Here is an 18,996-nt window from a genome sequence, read left to right as displayed (position 1 = left end):
CTGTTAAGTGACCACCCAAAATCACATAATGAAATCAGTGCCTTAGGTAAGTATTAGATCCAGTATTAGATCAGATAACCTTAACCAACATCAACTGACTGCAGTCTAAGGACAATGAGCAAAAATCAACAAATATAATGTGCCAGAATGCGTATCAGTGGCATTCACCTTTACTCTGTGAGCTCAGCTGTGATCAAGTAATGTTGATTAAAGGAACATATAGAACTACGTAATTAATCCAGTGAGATACTCTTTGTTCAACACCCAGCAATTGAATCTGCTCAAAAGGCTATTGACTCACCAGCTGAAATCTGTGCCCAAAGCTCAGCCATTCCTTCTCCACAAGCACCTCGAACCCCCTTATTGTTCGATAGTAGCCATCAAGAATGAGCATGGACAGAGAAGTGAGCTGAGCTGTTCGGTCCCAGCCATCGCTGCAGTGCACAACCACGGAGGTTTTCCCCGACTCCACCTTATCAGCAATCCGAAGAGCGCCGGCAAGAATTAGCTGCGACACAGACAGGGCATTAGTGAAGTTTCTCCATAGAATATGAACTACAAGTGGAGAATTGCCTGTGACACCTCTAGACAAGACAAGGGCCATGTCTGCTTCACAATTATAACCGAGACAAGGGCTTGGTTACAGGGTGGTTATGCCCCAGAGAGGTTACAAGTTGTAGGGTAGACATGACTCTGGAAGTGTCCCAGTAGCCAGATTAAATACTTGGACAGTCCAGGATTTAAACCCAGTTACCTGGACACAATTAAATCCCATCTACACTACAATTTTAATCCTGTTTTAACCATGTCAGGGAACAGTGCTGCTGTAACCAAGTCCCTTGTCTCGGCTACAGCAGTAGTGTACATGGGAAAACTAGATTGGTTATATTTTGCCGAAGGAAGAAACTGGCAAGCCTGCTTTTCCAAAAACAGCTCTGTACTATCCTTTTTTTCGTGTAAATGCATAATTTCAGGGAGTTGACCTTTATGTGCCAACCCTGCAAATACAGGTACTCTAATTTTGTCAGATGAGTGAGACTTGGGGTGTGTGTACATAGGGAAATTGGCTGGTATAACTATAGAGGAATAATTATTCCCACTGTAGCTAACCTGGTCAATTTCCCCATGTAGACAAGCCCTTGTTCCAAGTGTTAGTGCATTAGACATTTTTACATTAATAGGTTATTCACCCCAAAAATTATCTATCTATGAACACAGGCACCCGTGGAATACTGATTTACTTTGGCTAAATATTTTCTGCCAACTGAACAGCTGACATCAAACTACTCAGCTATAAGGAACAGTGCAGGACAAACAACATAGGGTACTACTCTTCCCAAAGATTTGGCTTGCTACCTCCCACTTTTAGACTTGAAACTGCTGGCTTTCCCTGGGACACCTGTGTAGTATGAACCCACATACAAAGTTTACATTTTGGAGAGGAGAAACCCTCACTGATTTTCAGTGAAATGACAACATATGATAAAAATCATAGGCCAAATCTAGCAAAAATCTATGTTAATGTGGCAGCTGGAAGCTTCTTATTTATAAGTAAATGGCTTTTTTTCTCTCTCTCTAGGGCTGTTTGCAACTGGGAGCCCTTAATACCCATCTAAAGCAGGGGAAGCTGATGGTACTCAGCACTTTACACAAATAAGCCCCTCATTTTTTTTCTCTCTCTTGGTTTATCAGGATTATAGAGCATCTTATTTAAAAAGATTTCCCTCCGGGGGATGAAAATGACTTAATAATTCATCTGATGCCATTATATTTTCTCCCATACGAAGTGAAAAACATATATTTTCAGTGCAGATTACTTTTATAGAAGAGTAAGAAAAACAAGAATGAAAGAAAGAATTAATATAAAGTTTCTGTGAGAGAGAACACTTGGACTTTGGCCCCAATCCTGCAAAGACTTACACATGTGCTTAGCTATATGCATGTGCTTAACTTTACTCACTATCATGAGTCCCAATCAACTTCCCCTTGACCACAATGGAACTCCTGAGAGTGTATAAAGTTAAGCAGATGTGTAAGTCTTTGCAGGATCAGGATCTTATTCTGTAATATTCTGAGTCTGAAATGAAACACAAAGTAGCAGCTGCCTCGCAACTGTCCCAGGAGTAGACAGACACTTCTGCTTTTAGACAGATACATACATCACGGATACTAACACACATGCACACCTTGATATGTTCCAGCCAATGAGTTGATTCCAAATTGGACAGCCAATGAGTCTCCTCAATGTTAGGATATACAATCTCCTTCAGTTTTCTCAATGATTCTCTCATAACATGAATATTGTGAATGTCCAAGAAAACTAATTCTGCATTCTGATAGGCATCCTCACTTTCATAACCCCCTCCTTTAGCCTGGGAAATAAAAACAAACCCATAGGAAATCATTAACAAAAATGTGTTTGGTCTTTCAACCCAGTAGCATTTACAGGACAGATATTATTTGATATGTATTATCAAAACAATTACAAATCGGCTATCAAAATCATGATGAAAGAAAGCAGGAAACAGACCTATGCATTGTATTCATTTTACAAATGGGGACAAGGCTATTCCTGTACATAATCTTAATAGATTTTTCCTACAGAAATGTTTTTTCCTTAATACTGTAATTTTCACCTATGTTAAACTGCTGAATATCATACACAGGTGTTAATTTTTCTTTTTGAAAATTATGAGTTACCACCCCTGAAGTTACAAATTCATCAGACCCACTATATTGCAGTCTGGCAGTCCCACTTCGGGATCCTATGGGAAGGGCTGCATTTTCCCCACAGGTAATTGCCTTTAAGGGGTGATAAACAGAGAAAATCCAGAGCGTAGGCAGCAAAGGGATTCTCGCATGTAAACAAAGCTCGATATCTATTGTATGCTACATAACATTAACACACGGGTCTGGTCCTGGGCTGCATTCCTAGTCATTCCACTGAATCTCTGTCTGACGCTGAGAAATCACACGACAGGCCATCACATTTTCAAAAGCAACCATGGATGTCAGGTGCCCAGCTTGAGCCATCTCAGGCCCTATTTTCAATGGTCCTGAACATCCACAGGTCCTGTTAAAGTCAACATGCACAGAGGGAATCAGGCCCAAGCTGCTGGGCACAGAAAAACAGAAGCATCCAAGATTCAAGGTGCCAGAATCTCTGTTCTGAACTGCTGATCAAAACACCCTGAACAAAGCCTGTTCTTAAACCCTCTGTGTCTGGCTCAGTGGTCTTTTCTTCCTCTACAGTTTGAGGCCCTGATCCTGCAACTGGATTCATGCAGGTGGAGTTCCACTGACATCAGCAGGACTCTGTGCAGGTGGCAAGCCTCTACCCGCATGGATCTAGCTGCAGGACTGGAGCCATTGTCAATGCAACAATTCTATCACGGCAACCGCATCTTCATCCTCGCGGATACTATTAAAGGAGGGTGGTAGGCTAGCTCTGAATTGCAACATCCCCTGCCACTGAGAGAGGAGAGCACATCTAACCTTATTGGCTACAGCATTAACGCTAGGCCTCGCGTCAAAGATGAAGATTTTATGGGACTGAGCATTGGAATCCATGATGGACTGAAGATACTTTTCATCCTCTTTGCTTCGCTTTCCACTCACTCCAACCATCGGCTGGCTACAGCGCGTGATCGTAGCTTGGCTTTCGGGATGAATCCATGACAAAACCTTTAACAATACACAGGGGGGGGAAATGGAGACAGGAATTCAGTAGGATAGTGAAATGATTTACCTGTAGCTGATTCCATTGGATCCATTCCTTGTATTGATTTGGTTCCAGAGGATTGGATCAAATTAAGTCGTGACTGAATGAAAGTGACAGCATTGTCCTGTATTTTGTTCTTTCACTTCAGTACGTTCCCAAAGCTGGAACCCACTTACAAATGTATGAATATGCTTAAACCTGACTTTTATATGGAGTAATTCTCCTGCCATTCAGTTATGAGCTGAGTAAGACAGACCCCTTTTCACGCATGCCCATTGTGCTGAATTTCGTTTTAGTGTTCCCCATTTAAACTGTAAGCTCCTTTGGGCAGGGACTTGTCTTTTTATATATCTGTGAAGCAAATAGCATAATATTGGCTGCTTCTGAAATAAAGGTAATGATTATGACATTCCTTATTTACAACCTGATGTTAAATAAGAGTCTTCTTTAACAGTAATAAAGGACTTCAGAAAAAAAGTATTCATTTACCCCCCCCCAAAAAAAAAAAAAATCAGAAAAGGCAGAAAATTGTGAATAATTAACAGGGCTAATTTTGTATCCTAGAAAATTAAGTCTGGATTTAGTTCAATTTTCTTATCTTCTTAGCACTTCAGTTTAGTCTATGTCTCTTTCATGACATTAATTCCACAGAAAATGCTGCCTTCAAACTCCTTGCAGAGGTCTCCCCGTTGCTTTTATTATCCATCAATCATTTGGGTTTGCTCCATGGCATCCTCTTTGTCTGATCATTGCATTATTTATGGTACAAAGGTCTTTATAAAACCACATCAAAGTGTCTTCCTTTGTCATACTCACTGGTATGCGACCCCTTGATCTGAAAGATGCCACTCTCTTTAATTCTTCATCTGGAATATTCACGGGCACGACTAGAATGGCAGGATATGTATCACACAGCTCGTAGCGCTCGTTTATCTTGGTTATTCTCCAGCTTTCATTGGGAATTCCCTGCATATGAAACAACACTAGTTTAGAAAATAAACTACTACAGGGTCCCCAACCCAAGGAAAAGAGACCAGTGGACTTTGCCGTCACTTCTAAGAATTTAAATTCAAGGGCACAAACAAGCGTGTCTGTATTAAGGAAGGAAACTTATGGCAGCAACGCAGATTGTATGAAATGGCCGGTTACCTCCCATGTCTTTGTGATGAGTTGGTAAAGTGCTCCCCTGCAAGAGGGACAGTGATTTAGTTCATGGAGACAGAGCAGTGGAGAATATCAGGGAAGGTGGGTAAAACTACAAGACCCAAAATCACACTCATGGAAAATATACTGTGAAGCAATGCTTTGAGAGCAACTTTCTCCCTGCTCCCATTGTGGCCCCTAACGTAACAAGCTGGAGGAACAGCTCATGACTATAGAGCGCAGGATAGGAGCTGGCTAGCCCAAGCTTCTCTTCTTCTCTGGTGCTCAGTTCAACCTTGGATGGTGCCCCAGTGATGCTCGCCTTTTTGGTGAGTGGGAGAGTGGGGATGGGAGCCACCAGACAAGGTGAAGGGGAGACCAGAAGGGAGAAGAGTCAGTAAAGCACATGGAAAAGAGAAGGGGTGGGGGGAGAACAGATAATGGAAAAACGAGAGAGAAAATAAAGGTGCAATGTTAGCAGCTGTGTCAGGACATGGTTCAGAGGACACAGGGTTCCCATCAACCAGTCCACCAAGCCAAGTTCATAAGGAACTGAGCAGCTCTGGTTTAGGGTGTCCACACACCAATTCTGTTTTGACAACTGTTTTGGCATGTGGCTGCACCTGTGAATTCTGGGATCCAGAAGCACTTTTTCCTATAGCGCCCAGTGTGGCAGTTGTGGAACTAGTATGTAATAATCTAAGAATACTGAGATGGAAGAGTTTTATGAACACTGAAAGGGGCCTGGTCAGCGAGGTGAGGCTACTGTATAACTATGGTAGGTTATTAGAATTTCCCGTATGATTGTACTAATCTAACTTGTATTGGGAGCAGTGGAGTGTTTATTATATGCCTGTAATGCTTGAATTCAATGGGGGCTGAGCAGGAAAGCAACACAATGGCTTGCCAGATGAGAACATCCTGGTACACACTTGGAAGAGAATGAGGCAGGCTATGAGTTGCAAGGACCCTTCCTATCTCCTGTCTCTGTCAAGCTGCACGCCTTGTTTTGCTAAAGTGGGGCCAGAGCCGGCTCCAGGCACCAGCATTCCAAGCAGGTGCTTGGGGCGGCAATCTGCAAGTCCGTGTGTTTTTGCTTCCCCAAGCAGCGCGCCGAATTGCCGCCGTGGACGGCGGGGAGAGTCTGTGTGCCGTTAGGGCGGAACGCGCGTTTCCGCGGCGGCGGCAATTCGGTGGCAGCTTCTATGTTCAGCTGCCCGCAGTGGCAATTCGGCGGCTTCTGTCTGCTTGGGGCGGCAAAAACAGTAGAGCCAGCCCTGAGTGGGGCATTAGCAGATCAAAGGGCTATAAACAGTTACAAAGGGACTGGATTCCTGTGAAGGGAGGTGATTAAAGGACTGAGTAAGATTTAAAGTGACACTCCCTGAAGCAGGGAGCAGCAGTCAGTGAGATCTGACAGGGAGACAAGCTGACACACACAGAGAGGTATGGATGCCAGGTAGGGAGATGGTTTATCTTCTCCAGGTAGGCTAGCACCACTTGCAGTCCCTAAACTCAGGAGCATCAAAAGTTGCATCTGTGCATAGTCCCTGGGTGAGGGCACAGGGAGGAAAGCAACGTATGCCCCCTCCATTCAGGGGCCAGACACAATCTGCCTCATAGTATTGACTCACACTATTCTTTAATCACTTACTTTCATTCACATCATCCAGACACGCAGCATATAAACTTTTATTCAACTGAATCACTCCCCCTGCTGGTCACATGGTGAAAGTGCAGACATTGAATCAGACTGGGTATGACAGCCACAATCCCATAAAGCACATGTGCTTAAAGTTAAGCATAAGCAGTGGTGAGCTGGAGCCGATTCGCACCGGTTCGCAAGAACCGGTTGTTAAATTTAGAAGCCGGTGTAGAAACGGTTACTAAAGGGGCCGGCGGATGGGCAAACTCTGGTCCGTGGGCCACATCCGGCCCGTGGGACCGTCCTGTCCCAGGCCCTTTAAATTGCCACCAGAGCCCCACTGCTGGAGCCCTGGGGTAGGGCTGCGGGGCTCTGGGGGCTATTTAAAAAGTCCAGGGCTCCGGCTCCTTCTACTGCCCCGGCCCTTTAAATAGCCGCGGGAGCCCCGCCGCTTCCTCAGGGCTCCCGTGGCTATTTACAGGGCTGGGGCTGTAGAAGCAGGGGAGCCCCGGGCCCATTAAATAGCCCCGAGAGCTCAGGGGTAGCGGGGGGCTCCAGGGGCTATTTAAAGGGTCCGGGGCTCCAGCTGCCTCTGCCGACCTGGTCCTTTAAATAGCCGCGGGAGCCCCGCCGCTTCCCCAGGGCTCCCGTGGCTATTTACAGGACTGGGGCAGTAGAAGCAGGGGAGCCCCGGGCCCTTTAAATAGCCCCTGGAGCCCCGGGCTGCTGCTGCTACCCCGGTGGGGGTGAGGGGGCACTTACCTTACAGGGTAGGCTGGGGCTGGCTCTGACTCCCTCAGCCACGCCCCTTCCGCCCTAGGCCCCGCCCCTTCTGGGGGCCAGAGCTGGTCCCAGCGAACTGGTAAGTCACTGGACTTACTTTCACCCCTGGTCTCGGGAGGGGGTGGTTAGGGGACAAGGAGCGGGGGCGGGGGTTGATGGGTTGCGGGTTCTGAGGGGGGCAGGACGTGGGTTGGGTTGGGGTCAGATGGGGGGAGGGGAGACAGGCAAGTGGGGCTTGTACTCACCGCGCAGTTCCATACCGGGTCTTTGGCAGCGGGGGGGGGAAGAACCCGCCGTCAACCCGGAGCAAGTGAAGACCCCCCCTGCCGCCGAAGTGCCGCTGAGGACCCAGTAGGGAACCGGTTATTAGGATTTTGGGAGCTCACCACTGAGCATAAGTACTTTCCACTGACTAGTCTCATGCTTAAAGTTAAGCATGAGCTTAACTGCTTTACTGGATCAGAGTCTAATTGAGGGCAGATTCTACACTAAGCCTGGTTTTGAAACATTTCCGATCAATTCCTGTTTTCCCTTCCTAGGAAATGTTCCCCTTTAAAAATCTGTTCTCTTTCTCTACCTTTCTGCTTCTGGGTAAGCATTGATGCTCTTCCCTCTACAGCACCACTGCAAGTACCTTTTCCTATTTGTTTGTTCTGAAACCTGCATGCTGTGGTTCCATCACGCATCTAACCAGAGCATAGTATCATTCCAGCACGGCTTCCTTAGGGAAACATCTCACATTTCAAGCTTCAGAACCCCTTGTAAGATTTTCCAATTGCTCCCCACCTTGTTTGAAATTGAAAGCTTTACGTTATTCCCAAGTAATCTAGAAGCCTTTTGGGTTTAGCTGAATTTTATTCGTTTGGCAGTTCTGTTTCATATTTTGTCAGTCAGTGTGTAATAAAAATCAGGGAGCGATTTCAGTTTGAAATTTAATTTTCCACATATGATCTCAATTACCAACTCAGACCCAAGCCTCTCTGAGGTCCTTTTGTTCTCTACACGTTGTTTATTATTCTCCGTCATTTTATGTGACCGATAATTTTTAATAAGTTACACATTTTCTCTCTTTTCTCAGGGACATTTACAGAGTAGTTTTGGGTTCACTAAACGTCCTTCCTAATCTCCAGGATCTCTGTTGTAGCAATGTCCTCTAGATCATTTATACAAATCTGAAGAGATCACATCACATCCATGGTTTCAAACACATCTGGCATTGGCAACCCTATCCTCCTCCAGAAGTCAGGCCTTTTCTGAATGCCTGACAGCTGGATTCTACTTGTTGCCCTCTACTCCCGCACCCAGAGGAAGAAGATTCACTTGGTCTGTGAGATGCCAATTAACATGCAAGACCATGGGGTCCCCGTAGAATCAATGCACTGCTTGTGCCAAGACCAGCTCTCTCAGAATTTTTTAAATCCATTCCAGAGGTTCTCTAGATAACACATACATTTTGCCTCTGTGATTTCTGTTCACACTTCATATGGTCTCAGACAGGTAATCTCATTATCGAATTTGCTATATTATCCCAGTTTTGTTACAGTATGCACAAATCCCAGTACCATGCCAGGAACACAATACTGATTTATTAATGGACAGTTATTATTTTAACAAGAATATTATATTATTTACACATTATCCAATGTATTCAATAAGATTCAAGTAAAGAGTCAAAACAAGGATTAGACACTTATACAGACCCAGACAATGAGAACATCCAGAGTTACAAACAGCAATAAATAAATAAATAAATTGAAATACCCCAAAGTTTGGCAAGGGACATATACCCTCATGATTCAGGACCTAAGCAAACCTCTAATTAAAGGGGGCCAGGTCATACCATAACTGCCTATTGAAGGGTTGCTTGTGTCTTGCTCTTTAGCAGCTGGTACCAATCATTTTTGAAGACAAGATGAATGTTGGGTCTGATCTGGTATGGTAATGACTATGTTCCATCACAGTCAGAATTCAGATCATGCCTTGTCTTCACTGCAAAACCCAGGTGTGTTTTCACACCGAGATAGCTAACTCGATGTAACATCCTAGAGGAGACAAGGCTTTGTAATTTTTAACTTAATGTAACTAGTCAAGGTAAACCCTAGGCTTGAGGGATGGGGTGGGGGTGGGGGAAGAAAGATGGTTGATCTCAACTAGATATATACCTGAGCGTTGTCTCCCCTCTGATTTTACACTGAGAGTGCAAATAACCCACTTTTCTTGCAGAGAAGACATAATCCGAGGCAGTATTTACACTAGGAAGAAGTTGGTAGGGTTCCCCCACCCTGCGCCCTGAAAGTCTACACTGCAATTTTATAGCCTGGCAGCCCAAGCCCCACAACCCCAAGTCAGCTGACCCAGGCCATGGGTCTTTTATTGCAGCGTAGACGTACCCCTAGAGTTCGTTACCTCAAGTTAACTGATTGCCAATTAACTCAAAGTAATTAACAGCTTTGTAAAGGCCAGTCTGGATACACTCCAAACCTTTGTTCCAGCCTACGAACATTTGTACCTTACCCTGCCTAGGCTGATCCCTTAAAATAGCCCCCAAGACAACATACAGTATCTATTTCAACATTTATATGGATTTTCTCCTTCCAACTTCCTACTTAAATCATTTAAAAATACTCTTTAAAGAAACATTTTTTTTATTTAAAAAGAAAAACCCTTAGGAAACTGTAAATGTATAGGTTTCAGAGTAGCAGCCGTGTTAGTCTGTATCCGCAAAAATAACAGGAGTACTTGTGGCACCTTAGAGACTAACAAATTTATTAGAGCATAAGCTTTCGTGGGCTACAACCCACTTCTTCGGATGCATATAGTGAACCATATATTGAGGAGATATATATACACACACATACAGAGAGCATGAACAGGTGGGAGTTGTCTTACCAACTCTGAGAGGCCAATTAATTAAGAGAAAAAAAACTTTTGAAGTGATAATCAAGATGGCTCAGTACAGACAGTTTGATAAGAAGCAAGTGTGAAAATACTTACAAGGGGAGATAGATTCAATGTTTGTAATGGCTCAGCCATTCCCAATCCCTATTTAGCCCTGAGTTGATTGTGTCTAGTTTGCATATCAATTCCAGCTCAGCAGTCTCTCCTTGGAGTCTGTTTTTGAAGTTTTTCTGTTTTAAGATAGCCACCCGCAGGTCTGCCAAAGAATGGCCAGACAGGTTAAAGTGTTCTCCCACTGGTTTTTGAGTATTATGATTCCTGATGTCAGATTTGTGTCCATTAATTCTTTTGCGTAGAGACTGTCCGGTTTGGCCAATGTACATGGCAGAGGGGCATTGCTGGCACATGATGGCATATATCACATTGGTAGATGTGCAGGTGAACGAGCCACCGATGGTATGGCTGATGTGATTAGGCCCTATGCTACCCAAGATCCATAAACCTGGAAATCCTGGACGCCCCATCATCTCAGGCATTGGCACCCTAACATCAGGCTTGTCTGGTTATGTGGACTCTCTCCTCAGACCCTACGCTACCAGCACTCCTAGCTATCTTCGAGATACTACTGACTTCCTGAGGAAACTAGAATCCATCGGTGATCTTCCAGAAAACACCATCCTGGCCACTATGGACGTAGAAGCCCTCTACACCAATATTCCACATACAGATGGACTACAAGCTATCAGGAACAGTATCCCCGATAATGTCACAGCTAACCTGGTGGCTGAACTCTGTGACTTTGTCCTCACCCACAACTATTTCACATTTGGGGACAATATATACCTTCAAGTCAGCGGCACTGCTATGGGTACCCGCATGGCCCCGCAGTATGCCAACATTTTTATGGCTGACTTAGAACAACGCTTCCTTAGCTCTCGTCCCCTAACGCCCCTACTCTACTTGCGCTACATTGATGACATCTTCATCATCTGGACCCATGGAAAAGAAGCCCTTGAGGAATTCCACCATGATTTCAATAATTTCCATCCCACCATCAACCTCAGCCTAGATCAATCCACACAAGCGGTCCATTTCCTGGACACTACTGTGCTAATAAGCGATGGTCACATAAATACCACCCTGTACCGGAAACCTACTGACCGCTACACTTACCTACATGCCTCCAGCTTCCATCCAGGACACACCACACGATCCATTGTCTACAGCCAAGCTCTAAGATATAACCGCATTTGCTCCAATCCCTCAGATAGAGACAAGCACCTACAAGATCTCTATCAAGCATTCTTAAAACTACAATACCCACCTGCTGAAGTGAAAAAACAGATTGACAGAGCCAGACGAGTACCCAGAAGTCACCTCCTACAAGACAGGCCCAACAAAGAAAATAACAGAACACCACTAGCTGTCACCTTCAGCCCCCAACTAAAACCTCTCCAGCGCATCATCAGAGATCTACAACCTATCCTGAAAGATGATCCTTTACTCTCACAGATCTTGGGAGACAGACCTGTCCTCGCTTACAGACAACCCCCCAACCTAAAGCAAATACTCACCAGCAACCACACATCACTGAACAAAAACACTGACCCAGGAACCTATCCTTGTAACAAAGCCCGATGCCAACTCTGTCCACATATCTATTCAAGTGACACCATCATAGGGCCTAATCACATCAGCCATACCATCGGTGGCTCATTCACCTGCACATCTACCAATGTGATATATGCCATCATGTGCCAGCAATGCCCCTCTGCCATGTACATTGGCCAAACCGGACAGTCTCTACGCAAAAGAATTAATGGACACAAATCTGACATCAGGAATCATAATACTCAAAAACCAGTGGGAGAACACTTTAACCTGTCTGGCCATTCTTTGGCAGACCTGCGGGTGGCTATCTTAAAACAGAAAAACTTCAAAAACAGACTCCAAGGAGAGACTGCTGAGCTGGAATTGATATGCAAACTAGACACAATCAACTCAGGGCTAAATAGGGATTGGGAATGGCTGAGCCATTACAAACATTGAATCTATCTCCCCTTGTAAGTATTTTCACACTTGCTTCTTATCAAACTGTCTGTACTGAGCCATCTTGATTATCACTTCAAAAGTTTTTTTTCTCTTACTTAATTGGCCTCTCAGAGTTGGTAAGACAACTCCCACCTGTTCATGCTCTCTGTATGTGTGTGTATATATATCTCCTCAATATATGGTTCACTCTATATGCATCCGAAGAAGTGGGTTGTAGCCCACGAAAGCTTATGCTCTAATAAATTTGTTAGTCTCTAAGGTGCCACAAGTACTCCTGTTATTTTTGTAAATGTATAGAAAAAGGATTAAAACGAATTAAAGCATGATGGAAAAACCGTAACCCATCACTGAATAGGGGCTGATTTACACTGAAAACTTAGATTGGTATAGCTATGTCTCTCAGGATGTAAAAATCCTCTTACCCCTGGTGTAGACAGTGCTAGTCTGCCAGAAGAATTCTTCCATCGACCTAGCTACCACCTCTCGGGCAGGTGAATTAACTACAGCAATCGGAGAACCATGGTAGTGGTTTTCTAGACATACCCTAGAAAGTTCAATGGGCTTGTGTCTCCACTAGCAAAATTAGCACTCATTTCAGCAGCTGCCAGCAACAGTGTAGCCGATAGTGTAGACAGGGCCACAGGCGTTTTTACCACATTGTCATGAAAACAGCCGGCAACCTGAATCCCATTTACACTGATGTTTAAGGTGTTGTTACTGCTTGTGCAGCTGTACCTCTGCTGTCAGTTACTGAACTATGCTGACCAATGCCCTGATTCTGCAGACACTTCTGAGTCGGGTTATTCCTCCTTACATACAATCAGTCATTATATTCCAGCAAAGAACTGAACTTTCGAAGAATAATGTACAGGAGCAAGGATGTGAAACAAGCACCTACCTGTCTTCTGTATTCCAAAATAGGATCATACACCTTCCAGCCATTTTCAGGGAAAACCTCTCTGTATTCAAATGCAAAAAGGGGCTGAGAGAAAGAACATTTAGCATTAAATACTCAAAGTTCATTTTTCATGTTATCTGACATCTCAGATAATAACCTGCGACTCTTCTTTTGTTTCTACTACACTACTTTTCTTTAAGCCTTTGTAAAGTAATTGACACTCCCTTTCTACAGTGTAATTAACACACTAATGTACATTCTTCCATGTTCATTATCACACTGATCCATTACCTCCTACATCACAGGGACAAAAGGTGTTTATTATTAAAAGAAAATGACTTGTGTGGCAAGAAGGCTCCTCTCACACATTATGTAGAAGTACATCCTTTACCCACCAGCATCTAAAGCAGTGGTTCTCAAACTTTTGTACTGGTGACCCCTTTCACATAGCAAGCCTCTGAGAGCGACCTCCCTTATAAATTAAAAACACTGTTTTATATATTTCACACCATTATAAATGCTGGAGGCTAAGCGGGGTTTGAGGTGGAGGCTGACAGCTCATGACCCCCCGTATAATAACCTTGCGACCTCCTGAGGGGTCCTGACCCCCAGTTTGAGAATCCCTGATGTAAAACAACAACTGCATGGTCATCACATCCTTGAATGGACCAGCTGTTCTGCAGATGTGAGAGTAGTCAGCCAAATATTGACTGTGAACCTCTGACAGATTTAAAAAGCAACAGAGGGTCCTGTGGCACCTTTAAGACTAACAGAAGTATTGGAGCATAAGCTTTCGTGGGTGAATGCCCACTTCATCAGACCATTCGTGGCATTCACCCACGAAAGCTTATGATCCAATACTTCTGTTAGTCTTGAAGGTGCCACAGGACCCTCTGTTGCTTTTTACAGATTCAGACTAACACAGCTACCCCTCTGATACTTGACAGATTTAATTGTATCCTGAACATTTTGCTCCATTACAAGCATGTGAGCATCAGTGAGAAAACTCCCCGCCCAGGCTTCTCAAATAATTGTACAGTGACACAGAGGAGTTGCATTTTCTTTAGAACATGAAAAAGAATATACTATACTATATTTCAGTTACAAAATATGGCATGATCCTGCAACTGCTTGCATGTGGACGCACCAATCTGTCTGCACAGAGCCCCACTGAAATAAGTAGGTCCCACTCAAGCATGGCACAGGTGAGTTCTCTCGCTGATGCTCATATCAGCGGGTCTCCCTGGTGCAGGCACAGAATGCACATGCACACAAAGTTGCAGGATTGGGGAATTTATGAACCGTGCATTCTCCCTTTGCTCAAACAATTTCATGTAAAATGTGACAAACTGCTGCTCTAACTCCCATAAAGTCAATGAAAAGACTCCTGTTGACTTTAGTAGAGTTGGATCAGGCTTTGAGGCTGTACAGGCATTTAATAACTATTAATAAATAATAATAATAATTTACACTTACAGAATACTTTCAATTTAACATCGCATTGCTTTACATATATTAATTAATAAAGTCTCAGCACTCCTGGGGAGTAAGCAATTTTATTATTATTTTAGAAATGAGACAAAAAAGTGACTTGCCCAAGGTCATCTTGGACATCACTGACAGATACAGGAACAGAATCCAACCTTAGGACTCCTGATCTTGTGCTTTAATCACTAGACCAGACCTCCTGTCCTTTCAACACACCTGGAATTCCAGAAGACCTCCTTCTAAGCAGCATTTTGTCCACACAGGGTACGTCTACGCTGCAATTAAAAACCTGCGGCAGGCCTGTGCCAGCTGACTCGGGCTAAGGGGCTGTTGAACTGCACTGTAGATGTTCAGGTTCTAGGAACCTGAGAGATGGGAGGGTCTCAGAGCTCTGGCTGCAGCCCAAGCCCAAATGTCTACACGGCAATTAAACACCCTCTTAGCCTGAGCCCCTTAGCCCAAGTCAGCTGGCACAGCGTAGACATACCCAGAAAGGATTTAAGATCAGCATTCTCCTCTCACAAATAAAATCGCCCCATAAAAATAGTGCATTATCTGAACAAAGCTGTGCACCAACATTCTGCATCTTCCAGTAACAGCAGGAGAAATACCTACCAAATTATTGGATACTGGAAAAGCGTATTTCATTAAGTTCTCAAATATGGATCGCCTAGTTCGTCCCTCAGGTTTATGAGCAAACCGTAAGTTTCGAATGTCCTAGAAAAGTTAAACAAACCATCACATCAAACTGTTATTACCTTAAATACAACTTGAATGTGCATAGTGATTCCGAGGAATCCAAGGAGAATTGAAATACAGAATTGTAACCCGGGTTTCTACATCTGAACAGTTTCTATGAACAAGGTCAATGGTCCGGCTAGATCACGAAGACCAATATATTGTACTTTCCTACAAAACCAAAATTCTGAAGCTAGAAGAAGCCAGGTTCACTACATTTTACCCAAAAGGGAGAAACTCCTCACACAAAACACAGAGATTTGTAGTAAGCAATTTAAGAGCCTATAGTAACCAATGGAAAATGGTGGTCACACTAGATGGTTCATATACATGAATATCCCTCTTTCATGTATGAGGAGTCAGGCCAAAAGAAAAAATGAGAGAAACAGCTAAAGAAAATAGACGGCTGCCTTGCTTGGATCTGGATCCTGCTTCTCACGCAGAGTAAATTTCAGGAGACATAGTGTCCAGAGAAGACAACATCTATGGTGCATTGAGGAAGCAACTAGAGGATTTGTCTCAGATTATATCCAATTCCCTCAACTAGGCATGTTCACAGTTTGGGAGTCTCGATAGAATCCCAGCTGCTCAAACAGTAGCAGAGACCAGGACTGTCTTTTTTCCAATCATTTGACCAGGAGGCTGTAGTATCCTTTCCTCTTGGACCTGGGCCTTGTCCTAAAGGCCTGAGTTCAGTTTACTTCAGAAACCGCCTTTCTCCCCATACAATACGACCACTGCTGTGGCCAACAGGGGTGCCTGAGCCCGAGCTCCCTTGCTGTCTAAGGGAAGGAACTACAGGTAGGGTGTTGCCTTTGGAATTCATTTTTCCCCTTCCCTACCTTGGTCTGACATAGCCCAGCTTTGATGATCTTCTGGGCACGAAACAACATCTGCCGTTGTGTGCAATCATTTGTGGTGGCTGGCCGGGGTTAGGTAGGGGCTTTATTTATTTATTTATTTATGGACTGGTTAAGTAGTGGCTAGATGTTAGGGGATGATATGCTGATTGTATTAAGATTGTACAGTTAATTGATCCAAGATTGTTGGATGGGTATTCTTTTGAATTTATTAAATTGAAATAAATGAATAAATAAATCATTCAACAAAGGCCCTGGATCCCCTTGTCCTTCCCTTGCCATGGACTATGTACAAGAGGTGAAGACTGGTTAATGATCTGGAAGGAGATTCGTGTGCTCTCTAAGGCTGGTAGGGAATTTTTCAACTAATCATTTTTTTGTTGGAAAATGCTGAGTCATTGACACCAAAACTTTTCATGGAACTATATCGGTTTTGATAAAACTTTCATCAGGAAAGTTTTTTGGGTCCAGGATGGAATTTCTGGTCAAAACCCATCCCATAATACCCCGACTCAGAGGAGGTACTTGAACCTGGATCGCCCACATCCCACGGGATTGGCCTACAGAGTCAGTTTCTCTCTCTCTCACACACAATCTCCCCTGTAAGAGCCCCTCCTGAGAACGCCTCAGAGAGCAATGGACAGTGGAGGCCCAGTGACTCAGCAGGGCACGTAGAACATGTGATCCTTGATTCTATGTTTGAGACAGTAACTTTCCATACACATTGGCTGAGGATATAAATGGAGACTGTGACACCACCTCTTTGCCTCTTTCCTGCTCCACCTTTCTGGATTATGATTTCTAACAAAGGGAAGCTTTGAACAATGGACTGAGGACCCCCAATCTTTTGGGTGATGCAGAGAGACTTATTGCAAGATAGCAGATTTAACATCACTGCTATTATCCTGGTCTACAAACTCTGAAATCAACTATGATGTATATGATTCACGTTAAGCATTTAATAACTCTCTTCCCTTTTTTTGTATTAATAAACCTTTAGTGTTCTAAAGGATTAGCTACCAGTGTGGTTTTTGGATAAGATCTGAAGTATATTTTGACCTGGGGTGGGTGTCTGGTTCTTTGGAACTGGATGAACCTAATATATGTGATTTCTAGTTTTAATAATCATTTATCACAGAAGTCTGGTTAGTCTCGGTGGTGCATAAGGGGCTAGAGGGCCTGAAGGGAACTGTCTGTGGCTCCATAATAACTAGTATAGTATTTTGGAAGCATACATTTGTCACTGGCTTGCTGAAATCTTATTATAGGGTGTACCACCAGTTTGGGGAACATGCCCTGTTTTCTGGCAGTCTGAGCTTGGCACTCTTACCTGTGTCCCATACCAGGCAGCGGGACACCTTCTTTAAAAATAAATCTTTTCCCCAGGCCCACTTACCTTGCATACAATCTCCAGTCCATAAGAATTCTCACCACGGCTGGAAGCACCTCCAATTTTCTCCACTCTGTTGATCACACCTAAAGAAGCATCTAGGACAAACGGTGGGTCCTGGAGACAGTTGAAATTTGTTAGTTTAAAAGGAAAAAACAAATAAACCAACCACCAAAACATATAACCGCTATTTATACAGAGTCATAACGGAGGGCCCAGCACTTCAGAACATACAGTAGACCAAGGAATTAAATGGTTACAAAACTTACCCTTTCCATGCTTTTGAAATATAGTCTGTAGTTTGTAACAGTCAGGGTTCCTCTTACAGCTCCAGTGAACGGGCAGATGTAAGTCACATCTTTGGCTAATAAGTGAAAGAAAGAGAAAAGCAGTTAGTGCAAGTTTAAGGTTAATCTATGGGAGCAAAAACCTAATAGTAGTAACTTACATTTACAGTTTTGCGACTCTTACTCACATGGGCAGCCCCACTGAAATCAATGGCACGACTTGCATGAGCAAGTGCTCCCAGGTATGATCAAGGGTTGCACAATCCTGCCCAGAATTATGAGTGCAATTTCCATTACTGTTATAAAGTAAGGCAGTGGTCCCCAACCTTTTTCATCCAGCGGGCGCCAGACGACGAGCCACGGAGGACGTGGCGGCGGACAAGCATCCACCGAAATGCCGCTGACAAGCGGCAACGTCAATAGGTGTCACCGCCGACAAGCATCATCATCCAGAGGCGTCGCCGCCGAAATGCCACCGAAAATTGGTGGCATTTCAGCGGCGATGCCTCTGGATGACGCTGCTTCTCGGTGGCATTTCGGCGGATGCTCGTCCACCGGCCAGTACGCGGGTGCACTTACACGCCCCGGCAGGCGCCGTGGCACCCGTGGGCACCGCGTTGGGGATCCCTGAAGTAAGGGTTCAAAGTAAAGGCTATTTGTGCTCCGGTACGAAACTGAACCTGCATACAAATACCACCACATAAGCACATCTCTAGGTTACACACATTGCTTTCAATATCACTGTCTAGTCAATGCTTATCCAGAAATAAGGTAGAAGTTTGCAAAGGAAAGAGCCTCTAAGTTTTAGCACAAATCACGCACCACACTAACACCAACAGAAACCTTATGGAACAACCGTGCAATTTTAAGAGACATTTGTTTTACTACTAGCACATCAAAAAAAACACCAATCCTTTGATCTTTGTATGGGTGCACATGATGAGATGGATGAAATGTGTTGTAAATTCTATAACTAGAAAAAAGACGGGGGGAAAACAAAATAAAACAACAGTTCACAAAGAGAAGAAACCAGAAGTTACATATGGTTACACAGTTGATTCATTAAAAAAAACCTATTACTATTAAAGTTTAT

The 18,996-nt window shown here is 43.9% G+C and overlaps 1 protein-coding gene across 1 annotated transcript in view; it reads right to left on the bottom strand.

Annotated features, from left to right (window-relative positions):
• Positions 1 to 18,996, bottom strand: part of MTMR2 (myotubularin related protein 2) — a 77,779-nt gene that overhangs the window by 6,850 nt on the left and 51,933 nt on the right. The window contains exons 4-11 of the mRNA XM_065408797.1: positions 17,886 to 17,980; positions 17,623 to 17,733; positions 15,244 to 15,345; positions 13,141 to 13,224; positions 4,538 to 4,687; positions 3,496 to 3,684; positions 2,187 to 2,372; positions 302 to 508 (exon numbers count right to left, since the gene is read on the bottom strand). Of these exons, the coding sequence (XP_065264869.1) occupies positions 302 to 508; positions 2,187 to 2,372; positions 3,496 to 3,684; positions 4,538 to 4,687; positions 13,141 to 13,224; positions 15,244 to 15,345; positions 17,623 to 17,733; positions 17,886 to 17,980 (1,124 nt within the window). The remainder of the gene's footprint in view (positions 1 to 301; positions 509 to 2,186; positions 2,373 to 3,495; positions 3,685 to 4,537; positions 4,688 to 13,140; positions 13,225 to 15,243; positions 15,346 to 17,622; positions 17,734 to 17,885; positions 17,981 to 18,996) is intronic.

This window comes from Emys orbicularis, chromosome 1 (assembly GCF_028017835.1).
Source record: "Emys orbicularis isolate rEmyOrb1 chromosome 1, rEmyOrb1.hap1, whole genome shotgun sequence".
Lineage (NCBI taxonomy): Eukaryota > Metazoa > Chordata > Testudines > Emydidae > Emys > Emys orbicularis.
Note: the sequence above shows the minus strand (reverse complement) of the source record. Positions and strands in the feature narration are given on the sequence as shown.